General features: G+C 40.7%; 1 protein-coding gene across 1 annotated transcript in view; it reads left to right on the top strand.

The window, feature by feature from the left end:
• Cisd2 (CDGSH iron sulfur domain 2) overlaps positions 1-15,783 on the top strand; it is a 17,605-nt gene extending 1,822 nt beyond the window's left edge. The window contains exons 2-3 of the mRNA XM_021157302.2: positions 11,051-11,265; positions 13,312-15,783. Of these exons, the coding sequence (XP_021012961.1) occupies positions 11,051-11,265; positions 13,312-13,401 (305 nt within the window). The 3' untranslated portion in view covers positions 13,402-15,783. The remainder of the gene's footprint in view (positions 1-11,050; positions 11,266-13,311) is intronic.
• The last annotated feature ends 1,087 nt before the right edge of the window (positions 15,784-16,870 follow it).

Raw genomic sequence — 16,870 nt, 5'->3', positions numbered from 1 at the left:
AGGCCACCCTGGTCTACAAAGTGAGTTCCAGGACAGCCAGGGCTACACAGAGAAACCCTGTCTCGAAAAACCAAAAAAAAAAAAAAAAAAAAAAATCAGCAGTACCTGAGGTCCCTAATATCAGCGAATGCAAACATGAATTCAGATAACTCAGAGGTGAGTAGGCTTGATTGGCCTGCAGTATTCTAGAGACATCTGACTTAAAATACAATTGGGAGACTTGGAAGAAAAAGTAATTCTGTGTACCAGAAGATGGAGTTCATAACAAATTGTTGAGGAGTATTTGGAGATGGGTGTCAGCCCCATTCCAAGCAAATTATTTTGTTTGCAGTTTGGCTTTTCTTGAGTGAGTTCCTCAAAGAGATGTGCATTTGATACTTGCCCCTCCCAGGGATAAAAAGTAAAAACAAAAAAGACTCATGTATTTATATGGATACACTTATACAGACTTTAACAAACTTAGAGATTTTTTTTAAATTGTCACTGACAACTGCTCTGTTAACAAGTAGGTTTTAAGCTTTTAAAGTGTTTAAACGTTAGCTCCAGTAGAGTGTATGAAATAGATTAGAAAGCACTGTAGCTGACTAATCCACACCAAGGAAACTTGTAGACACTCGAAGTAACATAAAAGTAACAAGAACAAATAATTCCAAATCTTCTGTTCTCTATAAATATCAAAATCTCTTGGTCCTATGCCCTTATTTTTAAAAACTGTAGCAAGTACACGAAGACTTGACTTTCCTCCTCTGTCATTTCTTTACCTCGGCACTGTTTCGTGTAACCCTCCTGCAGGTATTCTGACAAGTACTGATCTTGTCCTCTGCCTTCCTGCCCCTTTATAGCTTGAAATTTAGAGTTCTTTATTTGAAATAAGTGAGTTGTAGTAGTTTAATGTTAAGTATGCATAAACCAATTGTTTTTTCTCTTCTGAATGGTATAGTCTTGAATGTAATTCGCTAAACTGGGAATTCAAAGCCAAAGGGGCATAGTCATTTTGTGGCATTGTTCTGCTTTGCCAATTTATCCTAATAATACACATTAATTAGGAGTTTAAATTGTTTTTTTTCTCATCCTACTGAAGGGCATCTTGCATGTGTTGGTTATGACTGTGGCTGCATTTATGTTTCAGTTTTTTGTGGATGAAATGTTGTTGAAGCAGGTTAGATGGTATGACTCTTTGTTTAGTGGCTAGAAAGCCTGATAAGCGTATGTCCTTACAGGTCTATTCATTCTGTCAGTAAATAATTCTTACTGAAGCCACTCAGGAAGTTCAGCCATACCTTGCCCCCTCCTAAACCAACAGTGTGCAGTAGCTTTCTCTCTACAATTATGAAATATTTGATGTTAGCACTGTTTCTTAAAAATAACAACCACTCTGGTGTTCTTTCTGTTTCAGTCACGGTCTCCTGTAATGCAGGCAGCTTCAGACTGTCACTGAGGGTAATCTGGAACTCATGATCCTTCTGCCCTCGCCTCGCTAGGAACAGGCTCGGTGAAATGTGGGTGGCAGTTTAGTAGTAGCTATTTAAGCCCCAACACAGTGTCTACAACTCTAGTTATAATCTGAATCGCTAGCTTGTCCAAGAAACATGAGCTTGCTTGCAGTAATGGCTTTCTGAGAACATTCTGTCTGGAATCTGACAATAACGGTTACAGAGTCTGTTTTGGAGGACTGGTAAAACCCTGCAGGCTACTTTTCACCTGGTGTCCCCTTCAAAGTATATCGTAATAGTGTGATGTTTGTTTTCTTAAGGGAGCTACTTGAAGAATCTTTCATGTAGATTTTCACTGAAATAAAAACTTAGAAGACAGCTTTTAAGAAATTCATTTACATCTTTAGAAAACCAAAAGTGTCCTCATTTTCTTCCGTGAGAATCAGCCAGAAAAGGTTGTAGTTCACATCACCTCTTCCCCTATTTAGATTTAGCTAGCTCCCTACCCCACAGTTCCCTCATGATGAGTCTGCATTCTTAGAAAACATGCCGGTTCTAAATTACCACACAGGATTTAAATACTGACAGTTTGGAGCTGTCAGAAACCATCTTTCTTTCTGTTAGATTCTCAAGAACAGTGCCTTTAAGGTAAGCTGGTATAATTCTGCTCTTTGGAAACATAGTACACTGATCTTAAAAAACATTTTCTATCATCTTAGGAAGCTTTAAAAATAAAAATGTAGGAAGAAAAATGTTCCTGTTCAAAAGCCAGAAGGCAGTTGATCCCTAGATTCATAAACTAGCCGGGATATTCACTCAAGAAAATTTGTTCAGTTCTTTGAACTTGACAAAAAAGTTAACTTAAAACCCAGAAAGTGTGAGACTTTAATAATGCTTTTTTCACTGGTATGGTGGTATACACCTTTGATCCCAGCACTTGGGAGGCCAAGGCAGATGGATCTGGGTTCATGGCCAGTCTTGTCTATATAGTGAGTTCCAGGATAGACAGGACTACACAGAGAAATCCTGTCTCAAAAAAGAAAAAAAAAGTATTTTCCAGGATAACACAGGCACACCAGCCTGAGATAGTTCATTCCTTTACTTTTGCCCAAAGGGACAAGTTTTAGCAGGAAGATAGGTCATCCACATAAGGTCTTGCTCATTTATGTTTGTATCACTCTTATTCATAATGATCTTTCAAACTGGAAGCAACCCAAATATCTACCTATCAACAGGAAAGCCAATTTTATTCCTGAAGTAGTACATTGGTCAGCAATAAAAAGAAATGAGTTTCCAGTCTATGGATGAATTTCAACAACTTTATGTTGAATAAAAGAACATCTGATCACAGAAATCTGTAGTAGAGGAATAGGCTTGAAAAATTCAGAAAAGGACTTCCTTAGGATATTTACAGAAAAGTTTACTTACCAGAAAAGTTTACTGGTGACTATAGGGGTGCCAATACTTGTCACATGACAGAGCTAACTGCTTAATATGTTTATTTTACTCTAAATACACCTCAATTTTTAAAAGGTGGGACAAAGGTGAGTTTTCTCAATAAAAAAAACATGAGTAAAAACAAAAGATAGTTGTTTTTATTAACATGTAAATAATTTCTAAAAGATAAGAATTTAACTTTAGAAAATGTCTTGATAAGTTGGGGAAATATATAGGTATTTTTAGATTATACATTTTTCTTTCTCCTAGTAAGCCCAACTATGCTTAAAAGCCAGTGTGATTAAGAATTAACTTGGGGGGTTGGAGAGATGGCTCAGTGGTTAAGAGCATTGTGTGCTCTTCCAGAGGACCTGGGTTCAATTCCCAGCACCCACATGGCAGCTCACAACTGTCTGTAACTCCAGGATCCGTAACACCCTCACACAGACACACAGGCAGGCAAAACACTAATGCGCATATATAAATAAGATAAATTATATATACATGTATGTATATATAAGAATTAACTTAGTCTCTGTGGATAGTGTTTGGGGCTCACACATTTTCTGCCATATAGCTATTTCAAAAGTTAAATTTCCTTAAGCCATCACATATTTATTGAGTATCTGTGATAGGCCATGCAACTTTCTAGGTACTAGGATATTGCTGTGTTCATCATAGAATGGGGAAATTTTTTGAAAGTTTATTAAATTTATTGGCCCTTTACTAGTTAATATCAGGCTTTAAGTAGTAACAGTAAAGTATTCAATTATATTAATGACTTTCCTCACAGTAGAGAGATGGAGGCAGGAGGAACTGCTCAGACAGGATTGGCACTTTAAGACTAGATTGGGTTATATAAATGGAGTTCTAGGACTTCGTCATAGGAACCTCTGTTATAGCCTGCACTGTAGTCTTTCCCCCTTTCCCTCCTTTCTTTTCTTTCCCTCTCTCTCTTTAAAAACAAGAAAAGTTCATGTGTGTGAGTGTTTTGCGTACATGTGTATCTGTGACCCACATATACATGTACCAGGTGTGTGTGGAGGGCACAAGAGGGCACTGGATCCCATGAAACTGGAACTTCATACAGCTGTGAGCCACCATGTGGGTGCTGGGAGCTGAATTCACATCCTCTGCAAGAGCAGTTCTCCCAGCCTCTGAGCCGGCTCCAGCCCTCTTTCTTTCTTCTTCTTGTGGTCCCTGTAACTCAGACTGACTTGGAACTGGTGGCCCAGGCTGTTGTCACATTCACAAGCTGTCCTCTTGCCTCGCGTCATGGCCCACCATGCCCAGCAGCAGAGGGTTTTCAATGTTGGAGAAACAGAAATAATGTTTTGTGTCTTAGCTGTAAATAATGCATTAAAAATTCATCAAGAAAACAGTAAGCAAGGTTTTTATGGCATTATATGTGAACTTGAAAAGGATCCTAGTTGCTTATTTCTTTTTAATAATAGCAAATGATTTATTGGTTGAATTATCAATCATGGAACTCCTCAATAACAATATAAGATAAGTAGGTAATTCACCAGAGTCTGGATTGGAGGCACTAATTTTAATTACTTTGATAACAAAATTTAGTCACAAATGCCCAACAAGTTCCCACTATAACTGCTAGTCAGTGAAATCACCATCAGCTGCCCAAAGCTCATTCACTTTTCTCTTGACAACAGGTGGTAGAAGGTACTGAGGAAAGGCTGTGTTTGCTAGTCCAGCACCAGAGTGCCACTTAGGACCCTCAGATAGCTGGACAGAAGATACAAGAGGAGGGAGGCTGCTGGAGACGTGTAGTGTGACTCTTCCGGCAACACACGGTGTCTGAAACTACAGGGGAACACAAAGCTTTGGGATGTGGCTGTAAAGGATGTGGCTTTGGGGTGTGGCTTCTAGAGGGAGTCAGGGGGTCAGAGGTAGGTGCTGGCTAGGGCATCAGGAACAGGGAGTTCCTTTTGACTTCTAAGTCCTTTTTAATCTCCTCAAGATTTTTAGCCAGGTTTAGCAGGTCACAGTTCTAAGCCAGATACATTCCAACCACGTTGCCCAATGTAAATCCAGGCAGGAACTGGATAGTGATGTCAGTGGGGAGGGGGAGGGTGTGAAGGGGGCCTGTCCTAGTTTCTTAGGATATTCCATCTTGGGCTGGAGATGTAGCTCAGTTGGTAATGTCTAGTATCACAAAGCCCTGGTTAAATCTTCTCTACCACATACACCTGGCATGGTGGCACATACCTGTGGTCTCAGCATCCACACTGTACAGACAGGAGGATTAGAAGTTCAAGGCCAGCTTGAGGTACAAACCTCCCCTTTCTGCATATACAGATACACACACACACACTTAGGATTAGAAGTTCAAGGCCAGCTTGAGATACAAAGCTGCCCTTTCTGCATATACAGATACACACACACACACACACACACACACACACATACATGCATATATTCCTTCCTGAGATCCGTGTGTACTCTATTTGGCTTTAGAGTGGTTGGTTAGGGTGGAGGGTATCACTCAGTGATAGAGTATGCGCTGACTGTGTGTGAGAGATCTAGAGTTCAAACTCCAGCACTACAAGGAAAAGAGCAGTTTTTCTGTATCCTGATCAGCAACATCATAGGAAACGTAATTCTTCTTCCTTAAGGAGCTACTTTGACCTTCTTGTTCCTCTCTCTCTCTCTCTCTCTCTCTCTCTCTCTCTTTCTTTTTCAGTGTACTATTACTTGCTCTCCACGTTTTATTTCCTCCTTTTCTCTGGTGATGCCAGTTCATCTGTCTTCTTAATCTTACTGCTTATCATAATTGCTGGTTATAAAAGTCATATAACTTTTAGGACCCTGCTCAGTAACAATGTAATTATGTCTGAGTGGTTTTTTTTTTAATTAGAAACAGGTAATTTTTCTTTCCCTTAAATTAGAAACAGCAAGAAAAAAATTGTCTAAGTTCTTTTAATTAAGAGAAAATTTTAAGAAAATTCAACCATTTTACCCTAAAGTACAAAGCAAAATGTTCCCTGTTTGTTTGTTTGTTTGTTTGTTTTTAATAGACCAAGTGCAGCTTGTCAGCCAGTGCTGTCTGGGAGGGCAGCTTCTAGCCAAAGTGCATTCTCTCCCACCTCCAGTCCACTTGAGACTTCAATCTTCAATCCTGGCTTGTTTCCTAGCCAATAATATTCCTTATAAACGTGCCTCCAGCCCATAAGGGAAATAAAGCTGGCACTGAAGACAGCGCCTCACTCAGCGCTCCTGAGTGGCAGTCCCTGCTTACCAGTCCTTGTCCATCGGGGATGGATGAAACAGAGAGAACTGGAGATTTCTGGCCCGCACAGCTCCTTCCATTCAGACCCTGTCTTCCTTTAAAGCCTGTACCGTGCATTTGTAAGGTCTAACCAGTGCTCCTGTTAACGACCTTACTCTGCTACGTTCTGTAATGATGCTGACCTGCTACTCACCTGCCTCTTACACTGCAGAAGATGGACTGTTTCATGGTATCAGAGCTTCCATATATAAAGTAAAACCAGAAGTCTAAAATCTAGAAAAAGCTTCCCTTCTTGCAGGATGCTCAGTAACGAATCAACCACTAAAACCTGTTGACTTCACTCTCTAAGCTACCGGTTGTTACATCGCCAGAGAATCAGTCAGGTGTGGTGCATTGCCTGTGTCACAACCACTGAGGCAGGAAGGTCTTGATACCAGCCTGGACTACGTAGCCAAGTTTCAGCCTGGCATGGCTTTCATAGTCAGTCCCTGGGTCAGTTCACAGGTTTTTTGCTTTTAAAGAGGTTGGGAGTTATTCACAGGCCTCAGAAAATGTCCACAGGCTGTTTATCAAGTTTTACAGAACCTCGAATCAGACAATTTCTCACAATTTTCTCTTTCTCTGCCTTGATAGTCTACTTCTGGACTAGTCTTTGTGGATTTATTCATTTATTTATTTATTTATTTATTTACTTATTGAGACCTGGTCTGTAGCATATGCTGGTCCCCGTTATGAGCGTGCACCACCACCACCACACCAGGTTCAGTATATTTCCAGTAGGATTCGAGAAGCCTCATCTTCCCCACTCTAACTCATGGCCCTCCTCTAATCCATCTTCCATCAGATTCTGGCTTGACTTTGTAAATAGGTAATTTTCTAAGTACATTTATATGCTTCAGTGTTTCCCTATCATGCCCAGGGCAGATTCCTACCTACCTGTTGCATCTCAGAATGTCTCATCACGTGATACCTGCTCACATCTTTAATACTTCTTCCTCTATATTCTAAAGATACCACGGCACTGAGTGTCCCAGGCATTCCTAAGTGTCTGTGTGCACCTTGCCTGCAGTTATCTTAAGTGTCCCGTGTGTACCTTGCCTGCAGTTAGCTCTGCCTTTGTCATCCGGAACTGTTCTCTTACTCATCATTTAGAAAGGTCCATACAAGTGTCGGAGCTGAAGGTTTTGTTCATCTCAGCAACGAATTGTCACTTCTCGTCTACACGGCTGATCTGTAGTTGCCCCCAGCTTACAGTATTGTAATCCTTTTTTATATGTCTCTATTCTGTGCAGATGGAAAGCTCTTTTGTGGCAGTTCGTTGGTCTATAAATTTTTTTTTTTAAGATTTATTTATTTATCGTATGTAAGACACTGTAGCTGTCTTCAGACACACCAGAAGAGGGCATCAGATCTCATTACGGATGGTTGTGAGCCACCATGTGGTTGCTGGGATTTGAACTCAGGACCTTTGGAAGAGCAGTCAGTGCTCTTACCCGCTGAGCCATCTCACCAGCCCTCGTTGGTCTATAAATTTGGTATCTTAAATCCATCACTTCACTAAGATGTTGATGAGGGGTTTGTAAGGTTTAGAAGTCCTAGAAGCTTATTTCTGAGACGCCTGCAAGTCTTTCTCTGTCTTCATGTCATAAGCTGTGGGAGAAAGGCAAACACAAACCACAGGGTTCTCTGGGAACCGTCTAAATGTCTGCGTGATGAGGAATAAACTCAGTTTAACTAAACGTCATTGTGGAGTTAGTTTATGCAAGTCTAGTGGAGGACTGGGAATTGGAATCTCTTGGAGAGGTGACGGTCATTCCCATCACTGGAGCTTCGCAGCAGAAGGTGTCAGTAGATTTCTTTCAAGTAGTGCTGTGCAGTGCTTGCTGAATGACAGGCAGGCTGGGAGGTTTTCTGTGTTCTCTGTGTCATGAAGACTCGACTCCTACTTCTGCCTCTCCTCTTCCTTTCGGAAACCTTCCTGGCTCTTACCTACACTTGCAGTCAACTCACTGCTGTGCTGCCAGGCTGTTTGCGTGCTTGCTTGGTTTTGGTTTGTTACTTTTATGTCACCTTGTTTGTTTGCTTTGAGGCTCTCTCTTAGGACAGCGGTGTCGACACGATTTGTGTTTTGCTTCCTTATTGTCTGCCCTCCTGCCTCATTCTCCATCAGTGGGCATCCCCATTCCTAATGCAGCAACCAGAATATAAGCTACTTAGTAAATGGTGTTGATTAAAGGAATGAGTGGTTGTTATTCCTGTTTTACAGACAAATGAAACCTGGACTTAGACTAAAGATAAACAGTGATTAAGTTGTTTGCTGCATTCCTGGTCTGCCCCAGGCACTGCACTGTGCACCACATGCGTAGAAACAGCAAGGAGCTACTGTTTTTATGCTGAACAGTTTCTCCACAAAGTGGGTGCTACTTATACAGTAAAAAACTGTAACATACCGATTTACAAGAGGAAGTTCATGAGATTTCATTTGGAAGCATCTATTATGCACTTACATTTTTAGTGCATGTGTTTGCATGCTCACATGCATGTGTATTGATGCACAGTATGCACATGCATGTGGAAGCCAGACAACAGCCTTGAGTGTCATCCTCAGAATGCGGTCTGCCTACTCTGAGACACACTGTCTCACTGGTCTGGAACTCACCACTTAGGCTAGACTGCTGGCCATTGAGCCTTGGGGAGTCTCATGGCTGCCTAATTACAACTACATGTCACCATGCCTGGCTTTTTTTTTTTTTTTTTTTTTTTAATGTGGATCTGGGGATTGGACTTGGGTTTTCACGATCATACGGCAAGCATTTTAACTTACTGAGCCATCCCCTAAACCTTCTGCCCTTAAATCAGTAACCTAAACCAGAAGGGGACTGGTGAAATGGCTCACTGGGTAAAAAACGCTTCCTGCACAGGCCTGACAACCTGAATTAGATCTGCTTACTTCACAGTGGAAGATGAGGACTAAGTCCAAACAGTCTGTTCCCTGACTACATGTGTCCAGTGGCAAATTCCCAAACACCATATACGCTAATAATGATAGTAATGATGATGATGATAATAATAGTAAATGAGAAAGGGGTGGTTATAAGGTGTAAAAGCAAATGTGCAGGGATAGTAGAAGTTACCTGGTTACCTGCAGGAAGAAACAGCATACTTTATTTTTGGTGATGCTCTCAGATCCATAATTTTAAAACTTAATTGTTCAGAACCTTGAATACAATGCTAAAGGAATGAAGGTATAAATTTTGAATGCCTTAGTAAAAAGTAAACTAGCAGATTGAGCCAAGCACTGTTTAGGTACTGAGAATACAGTGGTGACCCAGATGTATGACCGTGGTGACCTCATGCTCTTGTAGACCTTTATTGTAAGTGGGACACTTGGGCGGTTGAAAGAAGCCATTAACACACATGTTTCCAGAGCCTGGAGAGGTGGCTCAGCACTTAAGATCGCTGGTTGCTCTTCCAGAGGACCCAAGTTTTTTACTGTGGGGGGCCAGAGACAGCAAGCAGATCCTCAGGGCTTGCCAGGCAGTCAGCCTAGCAAAAAGGTGAGTTTGTAAGCCAGTGAGAGACCCCCGTCTCAAGACAATAAATCAGAGAGCAATAGAGGAAGACACCCAGTTTCTTATTTTGACTTTGTGTGCACAACATACACATATACCACACAAATACTAACAGCTGAGATTATAGGAGGGTGCTTCCATGTCACTCTAGTGATTCTTAAATACTGTATTGAGTAATACTTAATATTTTCTATATTCAGCGATTTTTTTTTTTTTTTGCTTACATAAGTGAGTTATTTCATTTCTGTCTCTGGCACTGTTGAATCAAAACAATTCTGTTTGCATTTTGGTAGGCCCTCACTCAACCACTGAGGCACATGCTGGAAGAGTAACTGGTGGGATGCAGTGGTTAGGTAGTAGCGTCTCTTTAGAATAGTTCTATTAAGAGAAAAACATTTCTTTGTGGATCTGTGGAATTTGACATGTGGTGCTGTAGAACAGGCTTTGGATTTAGGCTGATAAACTAGTCCTGCTTAGTGTCCATTTAATCTACATAGAGTAACGTACAGTTCTCAAAACTAACAGTGTTAGATGAGTTGGTTCAGCTGCATTCGGAAGCACAGTGCATCACTTAGCAACAGTGTTTGTTAGCATCCTTATCACATAGGCTTTTCTTAGCTAGGCTGTCGTGCCAGCTGGGTGTCAGGCAGGTCAGAGGGTGCCCAGAGGTGACTGGGAGCACTCTCAGACATTCCAGAGCCATTTCATTTGCATTGTTTGTATTTCATGTGTTCAAAAGGCTGACTGGATATTCTAAAAGGTGTTTAATAAGCAACTTAAAATGGGAATATTCAATGTGTAAAGGTTTCAATTAATTAAAATAGTCCTTTTAAAAAGGATTGTCTTTTTTACTTAAAGAGTAAGTTGACTGATCAGGATGTATTGTATGAGAGAAGACTCTATTTTCAATAAAAGAAAAGTAAGTTGAAACATTTGTTGCAATGGTTTGTCTGAAATTATAAATCAGTAGTAAGTTTTGTGGAAATCCCATTATATGGTTTTAGATACGGCATTAAGAGGAAACGAGGGAAAATGTTTTCTAAGTTTAATAAGACATTTTTGTTAATAATTATGTTGGTTATAATTCCATATAAAAGTAAATACAAGCACAAATATATTTAGCAGATCTAATGAGATAGGATATTTAAAATAGTATTTGTTTCCAAGAATTTCAGTTTCACGAATGGAGTTAGGCTACAGATAAAATTCGATAATCCTGGCTGGGTTGGGTCTGCTGTGTATATGGTTTACCGATGAGGAGATAGGTTGTGAGATGCACGGGTGAGGCACCACGGTGAGCTAGACAGGCCCTGCGTTCCTTCCAGGAGAGCCGTGCATTCTGACATCTGTGCTGTGTTCAGTTTCAGACTGGCTCCGCTTACTGCCCTTCCTCGGGGTACTTGCGCTTCTGGGCTACCTCGCAGTGCGCCCATTCTTCCCAAAGAAGAAGCAACAGAAGGACAGCTTGATCAATCTTAAGATACAAAAGGAAAATCCCAAGGTGGTGAATGAGATAAACATTGAAGATCTGTGTCTCACCAAAGCAGCTTATTGTAGGTGCTGGCGGTCCAAGACGGTAAGATAGCCATTTATACATAGGGTAAGACTGTGTGCAGTTACAATGGCTTTGCCCCTTTAGTCCTCGGTTTTGAAATTCTGTGAGAGTAGGAATTTCTCCATACTGTTTAATATTCAGAGCCGATAGTCCCAAATTGAGGTTTGCCCTTTTTTGCTTGATTGTGTCTGTAGTAAAGAGCAGAGAGCAGCAGACTCTGCGTCGGTCTAGAGCAGTGTGTTTTAGTCTTCCGGGATGAGGGGGAGATTTAAGAATTTAAGATTTAATGAAAAGGAGCCTAAACCTTGATGTCTAAATAATTACTTAAATTTGATGTCAGTCTGTCACTTGGCAGGTTAAGCCAATTGCCAGCTTGATTTGGATTGCCCCCCTACCCCCCGTATGTCTGTTTCCTCCCTCCCTCTCCCTCCTTCCCTCCCTTTCTCACACACACCAGGGTCTCATGTCCCACACTAAATGGCCTAGAATTGGTGGAATTTACCAGGCAACGCTGGAACTGGGAGAAACTTAGGGGGCTCTTCCCCCTGATCGCTGGTGTTAAACGTGTGGAGCCAGTTTGCCTGCCCTGAGTTCCTTAACTTTTAATCTCTGGTTATGGGGTGTTGTTGTTGTTGTATTTTTTGCTGTTGTTTGTTTATTTTGTTTTTCAACCTTTTCTATTGGTATTACAGGTGGATACATATAAAATACCTTACATAGACTAAGCTAGTCAATGTAACCGTAAAAACATAAGTTTTAATGAGGGAAATGAACTGGGGGTGATAAGTATTCTAGTTGATATAAATCTGTTTTCTTGTGTTTGATGAGTTATTTCAGACCTTAAATACAATGTTTTTGTAACATTCTTTGGAACAGGAAGATTTTAGAAACAATATAATGGGCCTCAGTTAAAGTACAGGAAACTGATGGGATATTGGGAAGTCAATAGAAATCACATTTTTAAAGAAATGTTTATTGTCTCAAAAAAAAAAAAAGAGAGGGAAAGAAAGAAAGAAAGATAGATAGATTTCCTGGGAAGATGGCTCTGTGGATGAAGTTTTGCTGCCCAGGTTTAAGGACCTGAGTTCTGCTCTCAGAACCCCTCTAAGAGCCCAGCATGGTGGTGGGCCCCTAGGGATGGGGGATGGGGCAGTGCTTCCTGGCCAGCCAGCAGGGACATTGCAGGTTCATTGAGAGGTCCTCTCTCAAAAATTAAGGTGGAGAAGCAATTGGAGAAGGCATTGCTATGTCAGTCCCTGGCCCCCACGTGTGCCCCCTCCAGTAATCATGCATGCACACACACACACACACACACCTACCTTATGCACAGACGCCCAAGCACATAACGACACGAGGTCCTGCTTTATATACAAGAAAAGCATATTACAATAGGATTGCAATTTTGCTTTTAAAAAATGAATGCCACGGGGCTGGAGAGATGGCTAGTGGTTAAGAGCACTGCCTGCTTTTCCAGAAGTCATGAGTCCAATTCCCAGCAACCACATGGTGGCTCACAACCATCTGTAATGGGATCTGATGCCCTCTTCTGGTTTGTCTGAAGATGGCAACAGTGTACTTACATAAAACAAATAAATCTTAGGGAAAAAAATGAATAACTATAATCAGATGGACTGAGCATTTATTATCACACCTTGTAATATTTTCACGAACTTTACTGTATGAGTTTTATAACATTGTAAAATTTACTTTGCACGTAAATCTTTTTATTTAAATGAGAAATTAGTTCCAATGTTGAGCTCCACAGAAATCAAAAGCTTATTTTGAGCCCTTTTTAAAGTTTTATAGTCACTGAGAAGGATTGCTCTGTAGACGAGCTGGCCTCAAACTCTGAGACCTGCCTGCCTCTGCCTCCTGAGAGCAGGAAAGAGTTTTCTGTTTTCCTTCATTGCCGGCTGCATGGGGTGGGGTGGGGTGGGGTCTGTCAGGAAGCTCTCTGGTGAACTTCTTTTGTAGTAAGTGGCACACTGGCTCCAAGAGCATTTCACAGATGTCCCTACTTCTTGAATCTTGCTGTAAAATAACATTTGCAATTCTCTTTCCTTTTAGTTTCCTGCCTGTGACGGATCCCATAATAAGCATAATGAATTGACAGGCGATAACGTGGGTCCGCTCATCCTGAAGAAGAAAGAAGTATAGCAGTAGCCATTTGAGATGAAACTCTGACATAGTGTTTCCACGTTTTGACATAGTGTTTCCACGTTTGTTGTGCATAGAAAAATCTTTGGAAGTTTTAACTCTCAGTACTGGTTGAATAATTATTTCTGCCAGTTATTTTCTTGCTACACTACTGCTTATATTTGGTACTTTATATAGTCAGTCATTTGTATAGAAATCAGATGGTCAAGTCTCATTCTGAAATCAAGTTTAATGTGTCTTTCAACAATAAAGTCAGCACTTCAAATTTTAATTAATTGGGAATTTAAAGTTTGACTGTGGGCCAAAAGTTATTTCTTTGTATATCAGTATTTCAACAGAATATATAGTTTAAAAAAATTATCCTTTGTTCTGTTAAATGTATCTTTATATTGTCTTGTTTTGCTCATTTGAAGTCATTTGCCATTTTTTGGCCTTTTGTGGAACTTTGCTGCTTTTAGAAGAATTATGAAAAATAATTTCCATCAACAATATTTTGAGGCAGTAAAACCCCTTGTTTTATAGAGACTTTCATCTTATTACCTTGATTATCCCAATTTTTAAAAAGTAAATCAGATATAAACATTTCCAATTAGAAACAATTATTTTCATCATAAAAATGGTTCACCTTACAAAAGCCTTGTTGTGTGTGTGAGGGTGTGTGTGTGTGTGTGTGTGTGTGTGTGTGTGAGAGAGAGAGAGAGAGAGTATGTGTGTGTGTGGTGCTTAACTTGGAGACTGCTGGGTGGCAAGAGCACTCATGAACTACAGTTTGAAGGTCAGTTAGATATTAAGTATCTGAATTTGCATTAAAATGATGCATAGTTCATTGCTCAAAATTATGTTTTATCTTTTCTGTTGTAAATTATAGAGAAACGGCAACAGGATATTAAGTTCTTGTATTCTAATGGATTGAATTTGTACATACTGAGAGAAAATATTTTGATCTTTTTTAAAAGAGATAACTCTTTTGTTGTATTTTTTTAACGTCACAAAATATAGATCAAACACTTGTGTGTATAATGACAGAGAAAAAGTCTGGAAGGACCAAGGACTGTGACACAGCATGGTCCGCTTGCACAGATAAGGACGGACGAGGACTTAGCAAAGGTTGCTGCTTTTCCTCTCCATTTCTCTCCTTGTCTACCCACCCCAAACAAACCTTTATATGCTTTGCTTTTAATTGATTTTTTTTTTTTAAATCGAGGCTTTGAATAGAATTGTCATAGCACAGTTAAGCTCTTTAGGCCCGAGTGATAAGACCTTTGATTGATTGTTTAAGAATAGGGTGGAGCCAGCAGGGCAGGAAGCGTCATCACAAGTGGATTAGACAGAGGCTGTGTGGGGAAAGGAAGCCACACACATGTTACAGCAAATACTGAAAAAACCAAAACACCTACACTCCTTTCACTTCTGGCTCCTAAGTGAAATGGCAAGATAGGCTAAATAAAGAAGGTGAGATTTAAGTATGTACTTCAGCTCTGCCATAGACCCGTGTTACCTCAGAAGCAGGGTAAAAGCAAGACAGTTAAATTTGGGGACACTCATCTGTCAAGCCTGCTGGATTAGATGGACCATCTCTAGGATTTCTTCTTTATTAAATGAGCACACAGTAAGCCTGGTGCCACATGAATTCTGTTTGTTCTCTTTCTTTAGCTGTCCTATCTAGCAGTTTGAGAAAGACTAGTGATGGCAAGCTAAAAAGGAAAATGATTACCAGTCAACTTGTCACAAAATTAAGTTACACTGACTTACACAGTTTGTAGTCTTAGTTTGTGTATTGTGAAGTGTAAATAATGTTAAAACAGACAGACCTGTTTTAGAAAGACTTATTTCATGTGTATGAGTGCTTGTCAGCCTGCCTGCCTGTCTGTCTGTGCATCATGCCTGGTGCCCGAGGAAGCCAGAGAGAATGTTGGATCCCCTGGAACTGGAATTAACAGATAGTTGTGAGCTACCGTGTGGGAACTGAACCCTGGTCTCCTACAAGAACATCCAGAGCCATCTCTCTAACCCTATAAAACTTTTAATAAAAGAGGTTATGATTGGTTTGAAGTAGCAACTGAAATGTGGAAGGAAGTATTCTGAAAGGCAGAAGTGGTATAAGTGGTACTGTACTGCTCACTCCTCTCATGGTACTGAGGGTGGGACCCAGGGCCTCCCACACCCTGGCAAGAGCCCTTCACACTGAGCTCTGTCTTGAGTTGTATCTTTTCAATAGCATAAACCATTGAGACAAAATACAAGAAAGTTTTCCATATAGGTTTACTGGAACTTTGAATTATTTGTAATTTTAGTCTACTATCAGAAGTCTCTTTAGTTTTATTTTACAAGTCTCATGTAAGAGCTATTCTTAAACTATTAAAGATACAACCTACTCGTTCATGATGTTTTCTTTTTTATTTATGTATGTGTGTATACACATGGGTCTGCAGATGGGAACATGGAGGCCCAGGGCTCAGTGTGCAGTGTCTTCCTCAATTGCTCTCTCGGTGTCTTAGGGTTTTACTGCTGTGAACAGACACCATGACCAAGGCAACTCTTATAAGGACATCATTTAATTGGGGCTGGCTTACAAGTTCAGAAGTTCAGTCCATTATCATGAAGTGGGGAGTAAGGCAGCATCCAAGCAGGCATGGTGCAGGAGAAGCTGAGAGTTCTACATCTTCATCTGAAGTCGGCTAGTGGAAGACTGACTTCCAGGCAGCTAGGGTGAGGGTCTTAAAGCCCACACCCACAGTTACACACCTACTCCAACAAGGCCACACCTACTCCAGCAGGGCCACACCTTTTAATAGTGCCACTTCCTGGGCCAAGCATATATAAACCATCTCACTCACTGAATTTAAAGCTCATAGCTTGAACTAGGCTGAGCAGCCTAGTGAGCCCCGGAACAGCTCATGTCTCCTCCTCCTCAGCAGTTGGGTTACAGCTATGTGCCTCAGTGAGGAAGGGCCAGGGATCAGAACTCGGGTTCTCATGATCTGTCCATCTCCTGAACCCGTAGTCTTCCCATGTAGGTGTAAGAAACATTCAATCTTTGTGGTAATAAGGCTAAGAATTATTGAGTATTTATGTGTACCAGACATTACATCAAGCATGGACAGGGACCATAAATGTATTTCATGTCAGTGAATTCCACTATGTGATTTTACCTTTCTTGTGACCAACAGCAAGATCCAAAATTAGAGTTGGAAAATATCTGTGCTGAGAGAGTTTTACAAGGTCTGCACTCCAAGCTCATAACTGCCTATAGGCAGGGGAGAGGTAGAGGCTTTCTTATCTGTGGCGGTGGGGAGTTCAGAGACTCTTGATTCAGTGCCCCCAAGCGCCTATCCTCTATGCAGGTACTTTTCCACAGATGGTCAAGTTCCCAGCACGAGTTCGGATGCCTTGTTTGTGGAAGCCATTCTGCTTCTCTGTAAAACCATTGCTACAATTCACAGCAACAGTCATTGCAAAATGTTCCAGT

Source organism: Mus caroli, chromosome 3 (genome assembly GCF_900094665.2).
Source record: "Mus caroli chromosome 3, CAROLI_EIJ_v1.1, whole genome shotgun sequence".
In the NCBI taxonomy this organism is placed as follows: domain Eukaryota; kingdom Metazoa; phylum Chordata; class Mammalia; order Rodentia; family Muridae; genus Mus; species Mus caroli.
The sequence above is the reverse complement of the archived record's forward strand: the minus strand, read 5'-3'. Positions and strand labels throughout refer to the sequence as shown.